Raw genomic sequence first — 20235 nt, 5'->3', positions numbered from 1 at the left:
TGATTGTGTAGGCATACAAGAATTTCATGGCCATGATTTTGCATAGCACTTGTCCTGCTCCACCTGTATGGAAGTTCAAACGGAGGTGCAGGGTAGCGCAGCTGGGTGACAGAGCAGGCAGACCCACTCCCTCACCATTCCAGCAGCCCTGGGTGAATCCTGACCTCTGGTGCCTTCTGTGTTCTTGTGCCAGTGGAGGCTTTTTCCTGAGGCATTGATTTACAGTCCAGACCAACACAGAATGGATAAGAGCCCTCGGCCCAACCAGTCCCTGACCACCCTACTAGTCCAAATTTCCTCTGTTCAGCCCCTTATGTCAGTCCCACCCTCTATGTTCAAAGATTCAAAGTACATTTATTATCAAATTATATATGCAGTATACAACCCCGAGATTCACCTTCCCACAGGCAGCCACGAAACAAAGAACACCATGGATCCTGTTCAAAGAAAGATCGAGTCCCCAACGCACAAAGAACAAATTGCACAACAATGGCAAAATAAAACACGCAAGACACAAAACATAAAACACCAAGCCACAAAGTCTTCGAAAGAGTCCAGGCATATTCAGTTCAGCTCAGATCATCCCAACCCAGTGCGGTGTCGTTCGTTATCTTACCTATCCAAATGCTCCTCTGTCATCGAACACGCCCAGGGTTCTGCAATACTCTCCCCACAGGCAATCGGAACAGTTAACCCAGAATAAACTGTTTAAGTTGGTAAACTTGCTCATAACTATTGTAGTTCTTTGGTGTTCAGAATGTGAGCACAGTTGGAATTAATGCTCACTTCTCCTCCCGTCCACTCTCCAGGTCGTGCATACCAATGGCTAAAGTAGCTGAAGGCCATTATTTATTTTACTTACTTATTTACTGACAGAGTTCAGTGGGTCCTGCTGGTCCTTCCAGCCATGCAGCTTCAGCAACTCCTGATAACCCTGATTAACCCTAACCGATTCACAGGACAAATTACAATGAACATTTAACCTACCCAGTACACCTTTGCACTGTGGGAGGAAACCGGAGCACCTGGGAAAACCCGAGTATTCCACGGGGAGGACATACAGACTCCTTACAGAATGGCCTGGCTATGGAACTCCAAGCTCTGAATGCCTTGAGCTGTAATAGCATTGTGGTGACTGCTCTGCTACCTCCGGTCCAAGTATTTCTGAAAAAAGACTGGCTTCTCATTAATCATTATTTATAATGTTTCAGATGAAGGCACGTGAGAAGTATATCAGCAGCCTGAAAAAGAAGATGCAAAAGGAATCTGAGCAAAGTCATGAACGGCAGCAGAGAATAGAAACTTTGGAGAAATATCTTGCAGACCTGCCCACCCTGGACGACTTTCAGAGTCAGAGCCAACAGGTAATTAGAACTTGACATCATTCCTAGCAGTTTTTCAGAATTTGGTCAAACATTATTAAACACAAGTGAACAAGCTGATGGCAAATGCAACATTAAACAGTTTCTTGGATGTTGAATATTTCCTTCCAACCGGGAGGAGCAATTAACATGTTTGCTGTTGGAAAATCTTGTATTGGCTGGGTCTACAATGGCCTACAGCATGTTCCTATCCTGTGCATTGGCCTACCCTACCATATACACTCAGTGGCACGATAGTCAGCACCTCCTGTATCGAATAAAGTGGCCTCTGAGTGTACGTTCGTGGTCTTCTGCTGCTGTAGCCCATCACTTCCAGTTTCGATACACATTCAGAGATGCTCATCTGCACATCACTGCTGTAATTCATACCTGTTTGATTTCCTTCCACCTTCCTGCCAGCTTGAACCAGTCAAGCCATTCTCCTCTGACCTCTCTCATTAACAAGACATTTTTGCCCACAAAACTGACACTCACTGGACTTTTTTTAATTTATTCACCATTCCCCATAAACTCTAGGGACTGATGTGCATAAAAATCCCAGGAAATTAGCAGTTACTGTGATACTCAAACCACCCCATCTGGCACCAACAGTCAAAGTCACTTACACCACATTTCTTCCTCATTCTGATGTTTTGTCTGAACAACAACTGAACCTCTTGACAATGTCTGCATGCTTTGCAGCCACATGATTGGCTGATCAGATATTTGCATTAATGAGCAGGTATACAGTTGTACTTAATTAAATAGCCACTAAGTGTAGGCAACACTGGATTAAGCTCTGGCCATTGATCCTGTGAAGTGGTTTGACCAGCTACACTGTTATCTATGCTGCCTCCTCTCATTTAATAAAGGTGGAGCAAAGGGAAACCTAGCAGCGGAATAACAAGCAAGAACTCTTAATGGAACTAAAGGAGATTGCAGCACAAACGAGACACGCCTTCTCAGATCTGGTCAAGATGCTCCCCTCTGTCCATGTCCAATACTGATCTGCTTACAGATCCATTTTCTCCCATCACAGGAGTTGTCTTTCTAAGCTCCCCAAGACCTCCCAGGATTGCTGTCATGTCACACTCCTGAAAACCCCAGGACTTGCTTTATGCTTCTTCCAGGATAATTATCTTCCCACAGCGGTCACCTCCAGCCTCATGACCAGCAACCTATACTACTCGCCTCCCCTATCCACCAGCTCCCATCCCCCCTATCACTGACCCAAAAACAACTCCACACTCTACCCCCACCACCCCATCTCCCCACCCACTGACTGGGAATCTGCTGGAAAAGATAGCTAAAACTATGCTAAAGTATTTTTTCCCATGCCCATTGCCTTTCGCACCATAGAAAATCAGCCCTTATTACAGCTAGGCATGCTAACTTGTTTCTGTCTCCACAAAAGTTCTCAAAATGATTCAGTGTTTACAGAACTTTCACTATTACTGTATTGTATATTATTTTTAAGATTTTCTGATATATTGCGGCTCCAATGTTGAAAAAGTTCTGCCAACAGCGATCTCAGAGAAAAAGTGAATGATTTAGCTAGTAACTAGTAAATTATTCACAGTATTTGTTGGTAGAATCATAGAATCATATAAAAATAGAACACAGAAGCAAGCCTCCCAGCCCATCTAAACTGCCTATTCCCATCAACCTGCACCGGAACCACAGCCCTCCATATCCCTACCAGCTTTGTACCTATCCAAACTTCTCTTAAACATTAAAATGGAGCCCATCATTAAGCTGGCAGCTCATTCCACACTCTCACAACACTCTGAGTAAAAAAAGTTTCCCCTCATTCCCTTTAAACTTTTTACCTTTCCCCTTTAACCTATGACCTCTAGTTGCTATCCCACCCAGCCTCAGTAAAAAAAAAAGCCTGCTTGCATATGCCTTATCTATATCCCTCATAGTTTTGGAAACATAGAAAACCTACAGCACAATACAGGCCCTTCGGCCCACAAAGCTGTGCTTAACATGTCCTTACCTTAGAAATTACCTAAGGTTAGCCATAGCCCTCTATTTTTCTAAGCTCCATGTACCTATCCAGGAGACTCTTAAAAGACCCTGGTGTATCCACCTCCACCACTGTCACCAGCAGCCCATTCCACACACTCACCACTCTGCATAAAAAACTTACCCCTGACATCTCCTCTGTACCTGCTTCCAAGCACCTTAAAACTGTGCCTTCTCGTGATAGCCATTTCTGTCCTGGGAAAAAGCCTCTGACTTCAATGTCTCTCATCATATTATACACCTCTAACAGGTTACCTCTCATCCTCTGCACTCCAAGCAGAAAAGGCCGAGTTCACTCAACCTATTCTCATAAGGCATGCTCCCCAATCCTGACAACATCCTTGTAAATCTCCTCTGCACCCTATGGCTTCCACATCCTTCCTCTAGTGAGGTGACCAGAACTGAGCACAGTACTCCAAGTGGGGTCTGACCAGGGTCCTATATAGCTGCAACATTACCTCTCGGCTCCTAAACTCAATTCCATGATTGATGAAGGCTAATACACTGTATGCCTTCTTAACCACAGAGTCAACCTGTGTTAACCACAGAGTCAACCAGTGTCTTGTACACCTCTATCAAATCTCCTCTGAACCTTCTAAGTCCTAACCTATTCAATCTTTCCTTATAACTCAGGTCCTCCAGACCTGGCAACATCCTTGTGCATTTTAACTGTACTCTTTCAATCTCATTTACATTTTCCTGCAAGTAGGTGATTAAAACTGCACACAATACCCTAAGTTAGGCCTCAACAATGTCTTACACAAATTCAACATAACATTGCACCTCTTGTGCCAAAAATACTTTGATTTATGAAGGCCAATGTGCCAAAAAGCTTTCTTTATGATCCTATCTACCTGTGATACCACTTTCAATGAATTATGGATCTGTATTCCCAGATCCCTTTGTCCTACCACATTCCTCAGTGACCTATTGTCCACTGTGTAAGACCTACCCTGGTTGGTCCTGCCAAAGTGCAACATCTCCCACTTGTCTGCATTAAATTTCATCTGCCATTTTTCAGCCCATTTTTTCCAGCTGGCCCAGATCTCACTGCAAGCTCTGATAGTCTTCCTTGCTGTCCACTATGACCCAATCAAATTTGCTGGTTCAGTTAATCACATTATCATCCAGGTAACTGATATATATGACAAACAACGATGGACCCAGCACCAATCCCTGTGGAATACCACTAGTCATAGGCCTCCAGTCAGATAACCAACTATCTACTACCACTTTCTGACTTATCCCACAAAACCAATGTCTAATCAAATTTAGTACCCCATCTTGAATGCCAAGGGATTAAACCTTTTTGAAAAATCTCCCATGCAGGACCTTGTCAATTAGCTTGCTAAAGTCCATGTAGACAGCATCCACTGCCTTGCCTTCACCGCTTTCCTGGCAGCTTCCTATAGTTTCCTATTTTATGTTTAGAGCCTTTGTTAAACAGTGGAATAACATTAGCTATCCTCCAAAATCCTCTGGCACCTTACCTGTCACTAAGGATAATTTAAATATGTCTGCTAGGGTTCCGGCAATTTTTGCACTTGCCTCCCGCAGGGTCTAAGGGAACAACTTGTCAGGACCTAGGGATTTATCCACTCTATTTTGCCTCAGGACAGTAAACAACTCCTCTTCCGTAATCTATTTTGCGTCCATGAACTGGATACTGCTTTGCCTCACTTTGATTGACTCTATGTCCATCTCCTGAGTAAATACAGATGCAAAAAAAAAATCAGTTTAAGATCTCTCCCTCTCTTTTGACTTCACAAATGGATTACCTATGACAAACTTTTTATTCTGACAGGCATATACAAGCTTTGTTCTCTCAAAACGCCACTTTTGAAGGCCTCTCACTTACAAAATACACCTTCACCAGAAAACAGCCTGTCCCACTTCACACTTGACAAATCCTTTCTGAATGGGATCCTTCCTAAAGAGGGTTTGGCCACAAAAATCGACCAATCAGAATAAGATTAATTCAAACTAACAAATCAGGAATAGGCAATTTAGATCCAATAGATCAAGATCGAGCATTAAGCCTCATGTCCTGCTCACTCGAGAGGGTATATAAGGATGGTCTCTAGGGGGACTTGTCATTTGACTAACTTGTGCCTGAGTTAGTCATGTTTACTGTTGAAATGTTGCAATCAGTATCTCTAAGTATAGTATGTGACTGTTAAGACCAAAGGATATTATGGATAGATCCTTTTTGATACCATCAAAATTGGCCTTTCTCCAATTTAGATTAGATTAGATTATGAGGACACTCAGTCCTTGTTTATTGTCATTTAGAAATGCACGCATCAAGAAATGATACAATGTTCCTCCAGAGTGATATCACAAAAAAAAGGACAAACCAAAGACAAGCACTGACAAGACCACGTAATTATAACATATAGTTACAGCAGTGCAAAGCAATACCATAATTTGATCAAGAGCAGTCTATGAGCACGATAAAAAAAAGTCTCAAAGTACCTATCGACTCCCGATAGTCCTGATAGCAGGTGGCAAAAGGGAAAAACTCTCCCTGCTATAAACCTCCAGGAGCCGACAACTGCCGATGCATTGGAAGCACCCGACCACAGCCGACTCTAAGTCCGTCTGAAAACTTTGATCCTCCGACACTGAGCACCAAGCACCAAGCACCATCTTTGCCGAGCGCTTCAACCCCGCTCCGGCTGCCAAGCAACAAGCAAAGCCAAGGACTCAGGGCCTTCTTCTCCGGAGATTCTGGATCACACAGTAGCAGCGGCAATGAAGAAGGCATTTCAGAAGTTTCTCTAAGTGTTCCTTCGTACTCTCACGTCTGTCTCCATCAAATCAGGATTGTGCACGGCACCCTACTTGACAAATAATGGACATCATTCACCGGAGCAGCTGCTGCGTGCTGCATCGCGCCGCCATCTTCTCCTCCTCCTTGGAATCTTAAATCTACTTCACTCAACTTCCCCTAAGTGAAGTTCCTCCATATTTTCTGCCCAAGAAAGATCTCTAACCCCACCCTAGTCCTTTAGTGTCTCCAAGAGGATATGGCCACAATCATCTTGAGAAAACATTGGAGATGGATTGGGCATGTGATAAGAAGAGAGGCCAACTCCATCATTGGACACCAGAAGGGTGGAGAAAACATAGGAGATCAAAGAAAACTTGGTGCTGTACTACAGAGGGAGAAATGAAGACCCTGAATCACACCTGTGGCACAATAGAGAAGATGACCAAGGACAGACAGAGATGGAGGACATTCATTGCTGAACTAAATGCCAGCAGTATAACAGGCAGTAACTAACAACTTCACTTGCCCCATCACTGAAGTGTTCCCACCTACTAGAGACCCACATAAGGACTCTTCATCACGTGTTCTCAATATTTTTTTTTGCTTTTTTAAAATTATTATTTCTTTCTTTTTGTATTTGCACAGTTTGTTGTCTTCTGCACACTGGTCGAATGCCCAGGCTGGTGCTGTCTTTCATTGACTCTGTTATCATTATTATTCTGTTAAAGATTTATTGACTTTGCTGACAAGAAAATGAATCTCAGGGTTGTGCATGGTGACGTGTACTTTGATAGTAAATTTACTTTGAACTGGAATAACTCCCTTCCCATCAAAGTAGTTCTAACAGTCACAATTTTGGCCTTTATGATCCTTGCTTTGATCCTTATAGAACAAATAATCTAGTTTTATATCTGATAGATGTAGGTATACAGAAAGATATTTGCAAATGCCTACACTTAGTGACCTCTTTATTAGGTACACCTGTTCACTGGCTTGTTTATACAAATATCTAACCAGCCAGTCATGCGGCAACAACTCAATACACAAACGCATGCTGATCTGTTCAAGAGTTCCGGCCAAACATCGGATTGAGTAAGGAATGCGTACTCAGTGACCTTGATCATGGAATGATTGTAGGTCTCAGACATGTTGGTTTGAGAATCTCAGAAACTGCTAATCTCCTGGGATTTTCATGCACAACATTCTCCAGAGTTTACAGAGAATAGTGTGAAAAACAAGATAACATCCAGTAGGCAGCAGTTCTGTGCACAAAAATGCCTTGTTAATGAATGAGATCAGAGGAGAATGACCATACTGTTTCAAGCTGACTGGAGTGCGATAAATTGGGAGAATGGGCAAGAAAGTGGCAAATGAAATACAGTGTTGGAAAATGCATGGTCATGTACTTTTGAGGAAGAGGTAAATGTGCAGACTATTTTCTAAACAGGGAGAAAATCCAAAAATCTGAGATGCAAAGGGACTTGGAAATCCTTGTGCAGTACACCCTGAAGGCTAGAGTCAGTGTGAGGGAGGCAAATGCAATGTCAACAGTCATTTCTAGAGGTCTTGAATACAAGAGCAAGGATGTAATGCTGAGGCTTTATAAGGAACTGGCGAGGCCTCATCGTGAGTATTGTGAACAGTTCTGGGCTCCTCATCTAAGAAAAGTTGTGTTGGCTTTGGAGAGGGTTCAGAGGAGGTTCACAAGGATGATTCTGGAAATGAAATGGTTATCATATGAGGAACGTTTGATAGCTTTGCGCCTATACTCTCTGGAATTTAGAAGGATAAGGGGGGATCTCATTGAAACCATTTGAATGTTGAAAGGCCTAGACTGAGTAGATGTGGAAAGGATGCTTCCCCTGGTGGGGGAATCTAGGACAAGAAGGCATCAGCCTGAACTCGCTGGAGTTTGGAAGAGAAGGTAAACTCATTAAAGCCTATTGAATATTGAAAGGATAGAGTGGACGTGGAGAGGATGTTTCCTATAGCTGCAGAAGGCACAGCCTGAGAATACAAGGACATCCCTCTAGAACCGAGATGAAGCAGAATTTCTTTAGCAGAACTAGATAGATAGATAGATAGATATCCTTTATTAATCCCGAGGGAAATTTGGTTTTGTTACAGCCGCACCAACCAAGAATAGAGCGTAAATATAGTAATACAAAAACCACAAACAATCAAACAACAAAATGCAAACTATGCCAGATGGAAATAAGTCCAGGACCAGTCTATTGGCTCAGGTTGTCTGACCCTCCACGGGAGGAGCTGCATGTTCGATGGCCACAGGCAGGAACGACCTCCCATGCTGCCAAGTGTTGTATTATGGTGGAATGTAGCCCAAGTCCAACAGTAAAAAGTTCAATATCCAGTCTGCAAACACGTTCCTAATCGTAATATGCCCCGGATTGCACCATCCGTTGTTAGCCAGAACAGTAAGCACCCAATTCCTTTACGCTTACCACTCTCAGTGCACTTCCGGTCAGCCGGAACGGTATTACCCACCAAACTCCTCTTCTCCAAAAGTCTCTGTTGTCTCAACCCAGTCCTCTGTGGATCTGTGGACTTCATTACCATAGAGGGTTGTGGAGACCAAGTCATTGGGTATATGAGAACACAGAAGAATGGAGTTGAGAGGGATAATAAGTCAGCCATGATAGAATGGCCAAGAGACTTAATGGGCCGAGTGGCCTAGTTCTATCTTGTGTCTTATGGCCTTATGGGAACAATTAACATTTTCTGTTGATGTTTCTTTATCAACTTCTATTTCTAACATTTTCTGTTTTTATTTCAAGTGTAAATTTCCATTGTTATTCTTTGTCCTATCATATGCTTTGATACTTCTCAAGATATTTTCACTATACAGGTTGAATAAGTCTGGTGAAAAGACACAATCTTACCTGACTCCTCTCATGATATTCACATACTCACTCACTTCTCCTTCTATTCTGATGGATGATGTCTGGTCCCAGTATAAGTTTCTTAAGAAATGTATATCTTTCCCATCTATGTCAAGATCTTGAAGCACTTCCAGAAGATTTTGCTATCTGACAGTGTCAAAAGCTTTAGTGAAAGCTTTGAGTGTATAGTGAAAATATCTTGAGAAATATCAAAGGCATCAAAGGATTCACAATTGGAGGCCATAATATAAATAACATCAGATGTGCTGAGGTCATCGTACTAATAGCTGACTCAGAAACAAAACTTCAAGAACTATTGACTTTAGTGGCAGCAGAAAGTAATCGCAGAGGCCTCTCACTCAACACCAAGAAGACAGAAAGCATGGTCATCTCCAGAAAGACAAACATCCCACAATGTGTGATCAAGATCAGAAATACAAACATCAAACAAGTCAACAAATTCAGATATCTTGGCAGCCTAATAACAAGTAATGGCAGGTGTGACACAGATATCAAATACAGAATAGCAATGGCGAAAGAAGCTTTCCAAAAAATGAAGACCATATTAACAGACAGAAAGATGAGCAGGTACACTAAAAACAGAATACTGCAGTGCTACATTTATTCTATCCTGACTTATGGAAGTGAATGCTGTACCATTTCTCCAGCAATGGAAAAGAGACTAGAAGCAGCTGAATTATGGTTCTACAGGAGAATGTCAAAAATATCATGGACCACACACACATCAAATGAAGAATTTCTCAGAAGAGCCCAAGCAGTTCGATCACTCATACCAACAATAAGAGAAAGACAACTCAGATTCCTAGGACACATCATGTGGAAAGATGAACTAGAAAAACTCATACTCTCTGGAAAGATTGATGGGAGTAAACCTAGAGGAAGACCTCAGCTTATGTACATCAAAAGCATAGCCAGGTAGCTACACATCGAGGAAATGGAAGTCATCCAAAAACCGAAGGATAGATCTATATGGAAAACCATGGTCACCAAAGTCCACATCGGATATGGTACCCAGACAGACAGACATCATATGCTTTCTGTTTTGGGGGCCTTCACAAGTGTCTTCGTGCTTTCATTATTTTTCATCTCTACCAAAGTAGCTTCCTGAACTTCCTGGGTCATATCTCTCTGTGGTGTTAGAGTCACAATTAATAGACAGACTCTCTCCTCCATCTTTTCCTGATCTAAGTGCCATGGGCCCTTCAGTATTCAGATGCGTTTGATGTACATCAGCAGCTATGTCTCTGCTTAACCTCATTAGTTAACTCTCAGTACGTCTGCTGTGTTTTAAATGTTAAGTGCATCCATGTACAGAGCTTTGTTCTCTAATTACTTTTGTAGCCTCATCTACTGATATATTCTTCAATTGCTGGAAATGGTTCTCAATTTTGGCATACTGTCCACACTATTTCAAATTAAGTCAAACAGAATTTTAGAGAGCATTTTAATAATGAAAGTTCAAAAATTAAGAGTAATTTCACAGGAAAGAATTGCACAGATTTTCATTAAATGAAAATAAATGTCATTTGTGATTTTGCATTATTTCTATCACAACCATATAAGTGGCATTTGAAATTATGAAAATATTTGAATTAAATTGGAACTTCGCATTGGCCAAGCATTTTAATTCCCATTCTGACATGTTGGTCCATGATCTCCTTTTGTGCCAAGATGAGGCCATGCGCAGGGTGGAGGAGCAACACCTTGTATCCTGTCTGGGTGTCCTCCAACCTGATGGCATGAATATCAATTTCTCCTTTCGATAATTTGAAAAAAGCATTTTCTCTCCCTCTCATCTTCTTCTATTCCCCACTTAGACCTTTTACCTCTTCTCACATACCTATCACTTCCTCCCAGGTCCCCTCTTCCTACGGTCCACTCTACTCTCCTAGCAGATTCCTTCCCTCCAGCCCTTCACCTTTCCTAACCTGGCTTAACCTCTCATCTTCTAGCCAACTTCCTTCCCTTCCCATCCCCACCCCCCATCTTTTCATTCTGACATCTTCCCCCATGCTTTTCAGTCCTGAAGGACAGTTTCAGCCCAAAACATTAACTGTTTGTTCGTTTCCACAGATGCTGTCTGAGCTGCTGAATTCCTCCAGCATTTTGTGTGTGTTGCTCTGGATTTCCATCATCTGCAGACTTCCTCATATTTTTGAAATTATATATTCCCAGCCCTCGAAGGAATTGGTCTTTTGAAACTAAAGTTATTGCAAAATACATTATGTACAAATTGAACCACAGTGATGTGAAATAAGATCTTTCTTACTAATTATGACATTTTTATTTCTCACACACATACCTGTATGCTATACTTCAAGAAGCAAGCATTTCTGCAGAAAAACAATGAAGTGATTAGTCTTGTATTTCTGGATTGAGTGCAAGGTGACATTAGATGCTGAGGGAATGACTATGTTGGAACTTCGTGCAACATGCTATGCAGATTTGTTGAGATACAAATTTTACATTTATTTCTCTCTCTGAAAGGTGGAAATAATCAAACTAAGCTTTGGGCAGCTATCAGTGGATTCTAATTAATTTCTTGATGTAAATCATTTCAAAGAACCATTTGTGAAATTCTTTATTACCATAGTTATACACATCTATGCATCACCACCTTTAATCTGTGGAATTATGCAAATTAATTTGCAAGTACAAACAACTCCACAAATTCTCTTGCAATTCTAATAAGGTCCTTTTTGGGTAAATAAAACATCAGCACAATATAATAAAGACAAGAATGCTGGAAATCCAGAGCAACACGCACAAAATGCCTGAGGAAAACCCAGCAGGTCAAGCAGCATCTATGGAAATGAATAAACAGTCAATGTTTTAGCCCACCCCTTCTTCAGGACTTCAGTATAGTGTGGGCACATGGCCAAGTGGTTAAGGCTAGCGACCTGAAGGTCGTGAGTTAAAGCCCCAGCCGAGGCAACGTGTTGTGTCCTTGAGCAAAGCACCTAATCTGCGACGACACTGGTGCCAAGCTGTATGGGTCCTAATGCCCTTCCCTTGGACAACATCAGTGGCATGGAGAGGGGAGACTTGCAGCATGGGCAACTGCCGGTTTTCCATACAACCTTGCCCAGGCCCGCGCCCTTGAGAGTGAAGACTTTCCAGGCCTCGCAATACTAACAGATGCCTTAATAATTATACTGTGAAGCTAAGCACAGCTTCAATGCCATATTTATGTTTGCTGATGACATCACTGTCATAGGCTGAATTAAAGGTTGTGACAAATTAGCATATAGGAGTGAGATTGAAAATCTGGCTGAGTGGTGCCATAACAACAACCTCTCACTCAACGTCAGTAAGAAGAAGGAGCTGATTATTTTCTTCAAGAGGAGGAAACTGGAGGTCTAGTAGCCAGTCTCCTTGAGGGATCAGAGATGGAGAAGGTCAGAAACTTTAAATTCCGTGGTGTTATCCTTGCAGAGGACCTGTCCTGGGCCCAGCATGTAAGTGTAACAACGAAGAAACCACAACAGTGCCCCCACTTCCTTAGGAGTTTACAAATATTTGGCATGGCATCTAAAATTTTGACAAAATTCAATAATGAGTGGTGGATAGTATATTGAGAGGGGCTGCATCACAGCCTGGTACGAAAGCACCATTGCCCTTGAACAGAAAATCCTACAAAAAGTAATGGATACAGCCCAGATCATCACAGGTAAAGCCCTCCCCACCATTGAGCACATTTACACAGAGCATTGTTGTAGGAAAGCAGCATCCATCAACAAGGACCCCTACCACCCAGTTCATGCTTTCTTCTTGCTGCTATCATCAGGAAGAAGGTACAAGAGCCTTAGGACTCACACCACCAGGTTCAGGAACGGTTATAACCCCTCAACCATCAGGCTCTTGAACCAAAGGGATAACCACTCAATTTCACTTGCCCCATCGTTGAAGTGTTCCCACAACCAATGGACTCACTTTCAAGGACCCTTCATCTCATGTTCTCAATATTTATCACATATTTATTTATTATTATTATTATTATTTTCTTTTTCTTTCTTTTTGTGTCTGCACAGTTTGTTGTCTTTGCACACTCTTTGTGTGCCTAGTTGGTTTGGACTTTTGATGACATACTTAATGTACTTTGATAATAAATTTACTTTGAACTTGAAATCAAACATAAGTACAACATTACTTAAAGTCAGCCAAATTTAAACTACTTTCATATGTTTCTTTTGTGCAAAGACCTTATTGAGCATCCAAGTAGCTTGGTATTGTGTTTTCAAAATCTCCTATATTAGGTGAGTAACTATTAGTAGAACTTCACAACTTCTGAACCACTGTAAAGAATACTTAATATAAATCACAACTTCCATCATACATAGAAAATAGAACAGTACAGCACAGAAACAGGTTCTTCAGCCCATTATTTTCTGCTGAACCAATTTAAATTAGTAATCAAATAGCAAATGAAATTAGCCCATCTACCGACACAATGCCCAAATCCTCCCACTTCCTTCATATTCAGGTGCCTATCTAAATGTTTAGAACATAGAACCATACAGCACAGGAATAAAGTAATTATAGGTTTACTCATTCAATTAAATTAAACTTTTTTATTCATATGGCAGCAGTAATAATAGGAAATGCTGTTATTTTAATAGAGGTAAATTATGATTAGATTATATCTGTTTTACAAAGGACAGGCAAACTGCTGGATTTTCAAACAGAATCTGAACCCATCTGGTTTCCACATGTGGTGTAAGACTCACTCACTTTGAACTGAGATGGAGAGTGGATGAAGCTTCCGGAACTTGACCAACACAGAAAGATTTCCAGCATCTGCAGATTTTCTCTCATTTGCGCTGGAAGTTGATGATGGGTTTTGATCACTGCAACAACCGTATGCCAAGGACAGACTAATCCTAGTCACCACCATCTGAAGAAAGATCTCCTACAGATGTTACCTTTATTACAATATAATTTAGTTGAGCATGATGTTCTAAATGAAAACCACTTAACATGAAAGATGTAAGCAGATCTGGAATGTAATACATTGTCTCATAACCAATGTGATCTTTGAAAGTTCAAGTGACTCAAATGATATGATGATTTCAATGCATTAGGGAATTTGTGTCTTGCATTAGGGCCTTTTTTAATGCTGGGGGAATATCTTGCAGGAGAAATTTAAACAAAATTCTATATTTATTGAGAAACAGTGCAGAATAGGCCCTTCTGGCCCATCAAGCTGCCCAACGCAGCAACCCCCAATTTAATCCTAGCCTAATCACAGGACAAGTTAAAATGACCAATTAATCTACCAACTGGTACATCTTTGGGCTGTGGGTAGAAACCAGAGCACCCAGAGGAAACCCACACAGTCACGAGGGAACATACAAGCTCCTTACAGACAGCATCTAAAGTTGCTGAAAGCTCTAGCATATTTGGAAGGGGATACAATTTTAGTAAACACACCATAAGAGATTCTGTAGATGCTGGAAATCCAGAGTAATGTACACAAAATGCTGGAGCAGCACAACAGATCAGGCGATCAGGCAGCACCTGTGGAGAGAAACAAACAGTTGATATTTTGGGTCGTGACACTTCGTCAGGACTGGAAAGGAAGAGGGCTGAAGGTGGGGGGGGGGAAGAGGGGAAGGACTACAAGCACAAGTGAGGGAGAAGCTTTTTGGGTGGGGTTAAGGGAGAGGATGTAAGAAACTGAGAAGAACCACTGCCAACTTTGTACTTCATTCCCCCCACCACCCGCCCTCCCCTTCAACTGGTCTCTCTATCACTTGCCAGCTTGTACTCCTTCTTCTCCCTTCACATTCTGACTTCTTCCCCTTTCCTTTCCTGTGATGGGCTTCGGTTAAAAACTTCGACTGTTTGTTCCTCTCCATCGATGCCACCTAACCTGCTGAGTTCCTGCAGTATTTTTTGTTTGTCGCAACTTTGGTAACGTTATTGAGTGGATGCATGCAAGATATGCAAACGTTTAAGAATGTAAATGGGGTGGTGCAGTAGAGTAGTAGTTAGCACAACACCTTACAGTACAGGCGACCTGGGTTCACTTCCTGCCGCTGCCTGTAAGGAGTTTGTACTTTCTCCCCGTGACTGCGTGGGTTTCCTCTGGGTGCTCCGATTTCCTCCCACAGTCCAAAGAGGTACCAGTTGGTAGGTTAATTGCCCACTGTAAATTGTCCCGTGATTAAGCTCTGATTAAATTGGGGGATTACTGGGTGACATGGCTGGAAGGATCGGAAGGGCTTAATCCACAAAATATCTAAATAAATAAATAAATAAATAAAATTGCACTGACCCCCAAGAACTCATGTTCTTTGACATGTGTATAGCTGAAGGACAAAGAGGATTAATTCTGGATAAAATGCAGTAATAACATTCTGGATAACATAGGGTAAAGCATGGGAAGCTGTTGAGGAAAGTATTGGAGGTGTTAAAACAGTGACAAGGGAAGGTGTAGGGATGGAGACAATTGGCATAGACAGCTGGTATAGGGTTGGTTTCATTAAGGAGGATGTGATGATATATAATATCAAATGATATGGGGATCAGGATTTGTGAATGTATTTTATCAAGGGAGCAATAAGTTGGCATCAAGGCTGCTATGAGTTCAGTGGGGGATTCAGGCCGGATGAGGTTAAACTAAAGATGGATAGAGGTTCAGCACTGGGTTGTGACTGCAGAATAACCTCATTATGGGCAAGTGGAAAAGCAACCGAGACTGCTACATAGCCAGACCAAATCCAGGTGACAAAAGGTTTTTTATTTTTACGTAAGATGCAATAGTCCATTGTATGATGTAATATCTTTCTGTGCAATACTTGAATATTTTTGACTGTACTAACAGCAACATTACTGACTGAAACGCTCCTTTTGTTGACACTGCAGCTTACAATCCTGGAAGAGAAAAATGAACAATTTCAGAATGCCTTCAAAGATTTTGAGAGAAAACTAGGAGAAAATCGGGTCCTTTGCAGAGAGAAGGAGGTCCTTCTGGAAAACCTGAAAAAAAGGGAAAAAGAATTGGTCATTACTGTGCAAAGGTAATAATTCATCAGATATCTATTTTCTGCCTTCGCTGCTCTAATTTGTCCTTGCATGCTAGAGATGTGAAGGCAAAACTCTGGATAGCTATAACAGTGAAATGCTGAAGGAGTGCTGCATTATTAGAGGTGAAATCCTTCAAATTAACTATCAAACTGAGGCATTGTTGCTCTCGTAAACAAATATTCCATGGCATTACTTTGATGACAGAGTCATGGAGCACTACAGCACAGTGTGCTGAATTATTATTCTACCTAGTCCCATCTCTGTGCTGAATTATTATTGTACCAAGTCCCATTGATTTGCATCTGAACCATAGCCCTCCATACTCCTCTCAGCCATATACTTATCCAAACTTCTCTTAAATTTAACCCACATCCACCACTTCCACTGGCAGTTGGTTGCACACTCTCATGACCCTCTGAATGAAGAAGATTCCCCTAAACATTTTACCTTTCGGCTTTAATCCATGACCTCTAGTTCTAGCCTCACCCAACTTTAGTGGAAAAATCCTGCTTGCATTTACCCTATCTATATCCCTCCTAATTTTGTACACTTCCCCTCATTCTTCTACATTCCAGCACAACAAAGTCCTGACCTATTAAATCTTCCCTTATAACTCAGATCCTCAAGTCCTGGCGACATTCTTATAAATTTTCTCCACCATCGGGCACTTGAACCAGTGTAGATAACTTCACTCAACTCAACACTGAACTGCTCACTGAACACCACCTATGGATTCTTTCAAGGACTTACATTCTCAGTATTATTTATTTATTATCAATAATAATAATTATTATTATCTGTTTTTTTAAAGTTTGCATAGTTTACCTTCGTTTGCACATTGGCTGTTTGTCATCTTTGGTTCTATTGTATTTTTGTTCTACTGTGAATGCCTGCAAGAAAATGAATCGCAGCATATACATCCTTTAATACTATACTTACTTTGAACTTTGAACTAGCTGAGTTATTAATAACCCACACATATTTGGCTGAGATGTTGTTAAGGATTAGTCTTCGTTCTGTGTACCAATGAAACCTCTGCACACTTCACACATCACTACATTTTCAGTGTGCTTTTCAGCAAGAACAGTTTATAAACCCTTGACCTTCTCATAAATTCACTGATTACTGAAGATTAGGCCTGTGCAAGGTCGCAAGAGTGCACCTTGTTGTGGGGAAGGAACCACTGACAGTGTCACCTTCTCCAGACCCAGATCCTGCTGAGTAGTTTGGATGAGTGCCTGAATAATTTGGATTCTACATGGACTTCAGTAAGGCCTTTGACAAGGTCCTGCATGGGAGGTTATTTAGGAAAATTCAGTCGCTAGGTATACATGGAGAGGTGGTAAATTGGATTAGACATTGGCTCAATGGAAGAAGCCAGAGAGTGGTGGTAGAGAATTGCTTCTCAGAGTGGAGGCCTGTGACTAGTGGTGTGCCACAGGGATCAGTGCTGGGTCCATTGTTATTTGTCATCTATATCAATGATTTGGATGATAATGTGGTAAATTGGATCAGCAAATTTGCTGATGATACAAAGATTGAAGGTGTAGTGGACAGTGAGGAAGGTTTTCAGAGCCTGCAGAGGGACTTGGACCAGCTGGAAAAATGGGCTGAAAAATGGCAGATGGAGTTTAATACAGACAAGTGTGAGGTATTGCACTTTGGAAGGACAAATCAAGGTAGAACATACAGGGTTAATGGTAAGGCACTGAGGAGTGCAGTAGAACAGAGGGATCTGGGAATACAGATACAAAATTCCCTAAAAGCAGCGTCATAGGTAGATAGGGTCGTAAAGAGAGCTTTTGGTACATTGGCCTTTATTAATCAAAGTATTGAGTATAAGAGCTGGAATGTTATGATGAGGTTGTATAAGGCATTGGTGAGACCAAATCTGGAGTATTGTGTTCAGTTTTGGTCACCAAATTACAGGAAGGATATAAATAAGGTTGAAAGAGTGCAGAGAAGGATTACAAGGATGTTGCCGGGACTTGAGAAACTCAGTTACAGAGAAAGGTTGAATAGGTTAGGACTTTATTCCCTGGAGCGTAGAAGAATGAGGGGAGATTTGATAGAGGTATATACAATTATGATGGGTGTAGATAGAGTGAATGCAAGCAGGCTTTTTCCACTGAGGCAAGGGGAGAAAAACACCAGAGGACATGGGTTAAGGGTGAGGGGGGGGAAAGTTTAAAGGGAACATTAGGGGGGGCTTCTTCACACAGAGAGTGGTGGGAGTATGGAATGAGCTGCCAGATGAGGTGGTAAATGTGGGTTCTTTTTTAACATTTAAGAATAAATTGGACAGATACATGGATGGGAGGTGTATGGAGGGATATGGTCCGTGTGCAGGTCAGTGGGACGAGGCAGAAAATGGTTCGGCACAGCCAAGAAGGGCCAAAAGGCCTGTTTCTGTGCTGTAGTTTTTCTATGGTTTCTACGGGTGGGATGTGCTCCTCAATGCAACAAGGTAGACCAGACGCTAAGGCTGGCATCTCAAATGCAGAGGATTGCAACTGAACAAAGAGTGCGCCAGACTGGTGACATGACAACTTGGGATTCTTGCCAGAGCCATGGTCCTGAAGGCCTTTTCCTCATTTTCAGAATTTAAACATTCTGTTCTCTGAAGTTACAGTCAGTTTCTAATGGATGAGAATGCTAATTATTTTGCTGACCTTGCAATCACAGCATCTGGGCCAATAATTCTATGCTGTGTCAAGACACCTTACTTTGTACAAGCTTAGTGCTCAAAGCAAGAAATAAGGACCCCATCGACACAACACAGGCCCCATCACCTTACTTCTTGCTTTGCACATCAAACGGACAAAAATAGGGGGCAAAATGTCAATGATTTGATTCAGCAAGAATGATTTTATTTGTAGCTGTGTTGGTTTATTCCACTGCCCACCATAATCATTTGACCTTTCCCCTCTATTTCCAAAATAAAATCTTGTGTGGTTACTCAACCTTGTAGAAAAAGCAGCATTTAGGGATTATATATATAATAATTTTTCTTTGCTCCCTGGATGCTGTGCTTTATAGAGTTTGTATGTACCAGTTTACAGTCATAGAACAATACAGTTTGGATTTAGGCACTTTGACCAAATGGAGCCCACCCAGCGGGTAGTCACAATTTCCTGCGCTCGGCCCATATTCCTCTGTGAATGGTAGGGCACTACAGAATGTAATGGAACAGAGGAACCTCGGAGAACGAGTGCAAAGTTTATGGAAAGTGGAGTCACAGGTCGTCAGAATGGTAAAAAGGGTATTTAGCATGCCTGCCTTCATCATGTCAGGGCGTTGAGTATAGGAGCTGGAACAATATGTTACAGTTGTACAAGTCATTGGTGAGGCTGCATTTGGTATACAGTTCTAGAGTTCAAAGTAAATTTATCAAAAAATATATATATATATTTGTATGTCACCATACACTACCTTGAGTTCCTGTTAAGGGCCATTGCTTTTTGTCAATTTTACTTGAGGAATGTCCTAACGATATTATAACAGCTCTATTTTAATTTTTAAAAACATCTTCTGCAGGCACAGAGTGGAAGACTGGCCACCCATTTGATTTCAATCATAAAAAAAAGCATTTTAAAGTGGCAATTTCCCTTTCATATTTGAAGAACTGCACACTCCATGTGTTGATGTAAGCATGTTGAATTGAATGGTATGAATTACGGAAGAGTTCTAGGCACAAAACATCTTTCATATCTCTCTGTTTATTTGTGAAGGCAGAAAGTAGTATCTAATCACAATTGATTTTGAAAACCCTGCGACTATTGAAATGCTGATCACTTTGAACTTCTCCTTTCCGTGTAATAAATATAAGCTCATGGTTGTGTTATGTAATGAGCTCCAAGACTTTGATCTTCTTGTTAAAAGAAACGAGTACAACGCAACAAAAATATTGCTTTTGGATAATGGATGAGAAAAGCGTGTGCTGAAAAGTGACAAGTCTTCGGAAAGCCCATGACTCGCCCCCTTCTCTTGGCACCAGTAAAGCCTCGCTGTGAATGCTGAGGGCAATCGTTCAGTTTGCAGCCTCACGTTGCTTTATGGGATAAGGAATATGGGGAAAAGTTCAGCAGGTCACATAGGAAAAGAAATAAATAAAATCTCAATT

General features: G+C 41.4%; 1 protein-coding gene across 4 annotated transcripts in view; it reads left to right on the top strand.

Annotated features, from left to right (window-relative positions):
* The window catches only part of cep85l (centrosomal protein 85, like), a 348511-nt gene that overhangs the window by 302469 nt on the left and 25807 nt on the right, over positions 1 to 20235 (top strand). For all 4 annotated transcript variants that reach the window (XM_063033776.1, XM_063033783.1, XM_063033765.1 and 1 more), the window contains 2 exons: positions 1212 to 1364; positions 15951 to 16105. In XM_063033776.1, the coding sequence (XP_062889846.1) occupies positions 1212 to 1364; positions 15951 to 16105 (308 nt within the window). The remainder of the gene's footprint in view (positions 1 to 1211; positions 1365 to 15950; positions 16106 to 20235) is intronic.

Source organism: Mobula hypostoma, chromosome 2 (assembly GCF_963921235.1).
Source record: "Mobula hypostoma chromosome 2, sMobHyp1.1, whole genome shotgun sequence".
Lineage (NCBI taxonomy): Eukaryota > Metazoa > Chordata > Chondrichthyes > Myliobatiformes > Myliobatidae > Mobula > Mobula hypostoma.
Note: the sequence above shows the minus strand (reverse complement) of the source record. Positions and strands in the feature narration are given on the sequence as shown.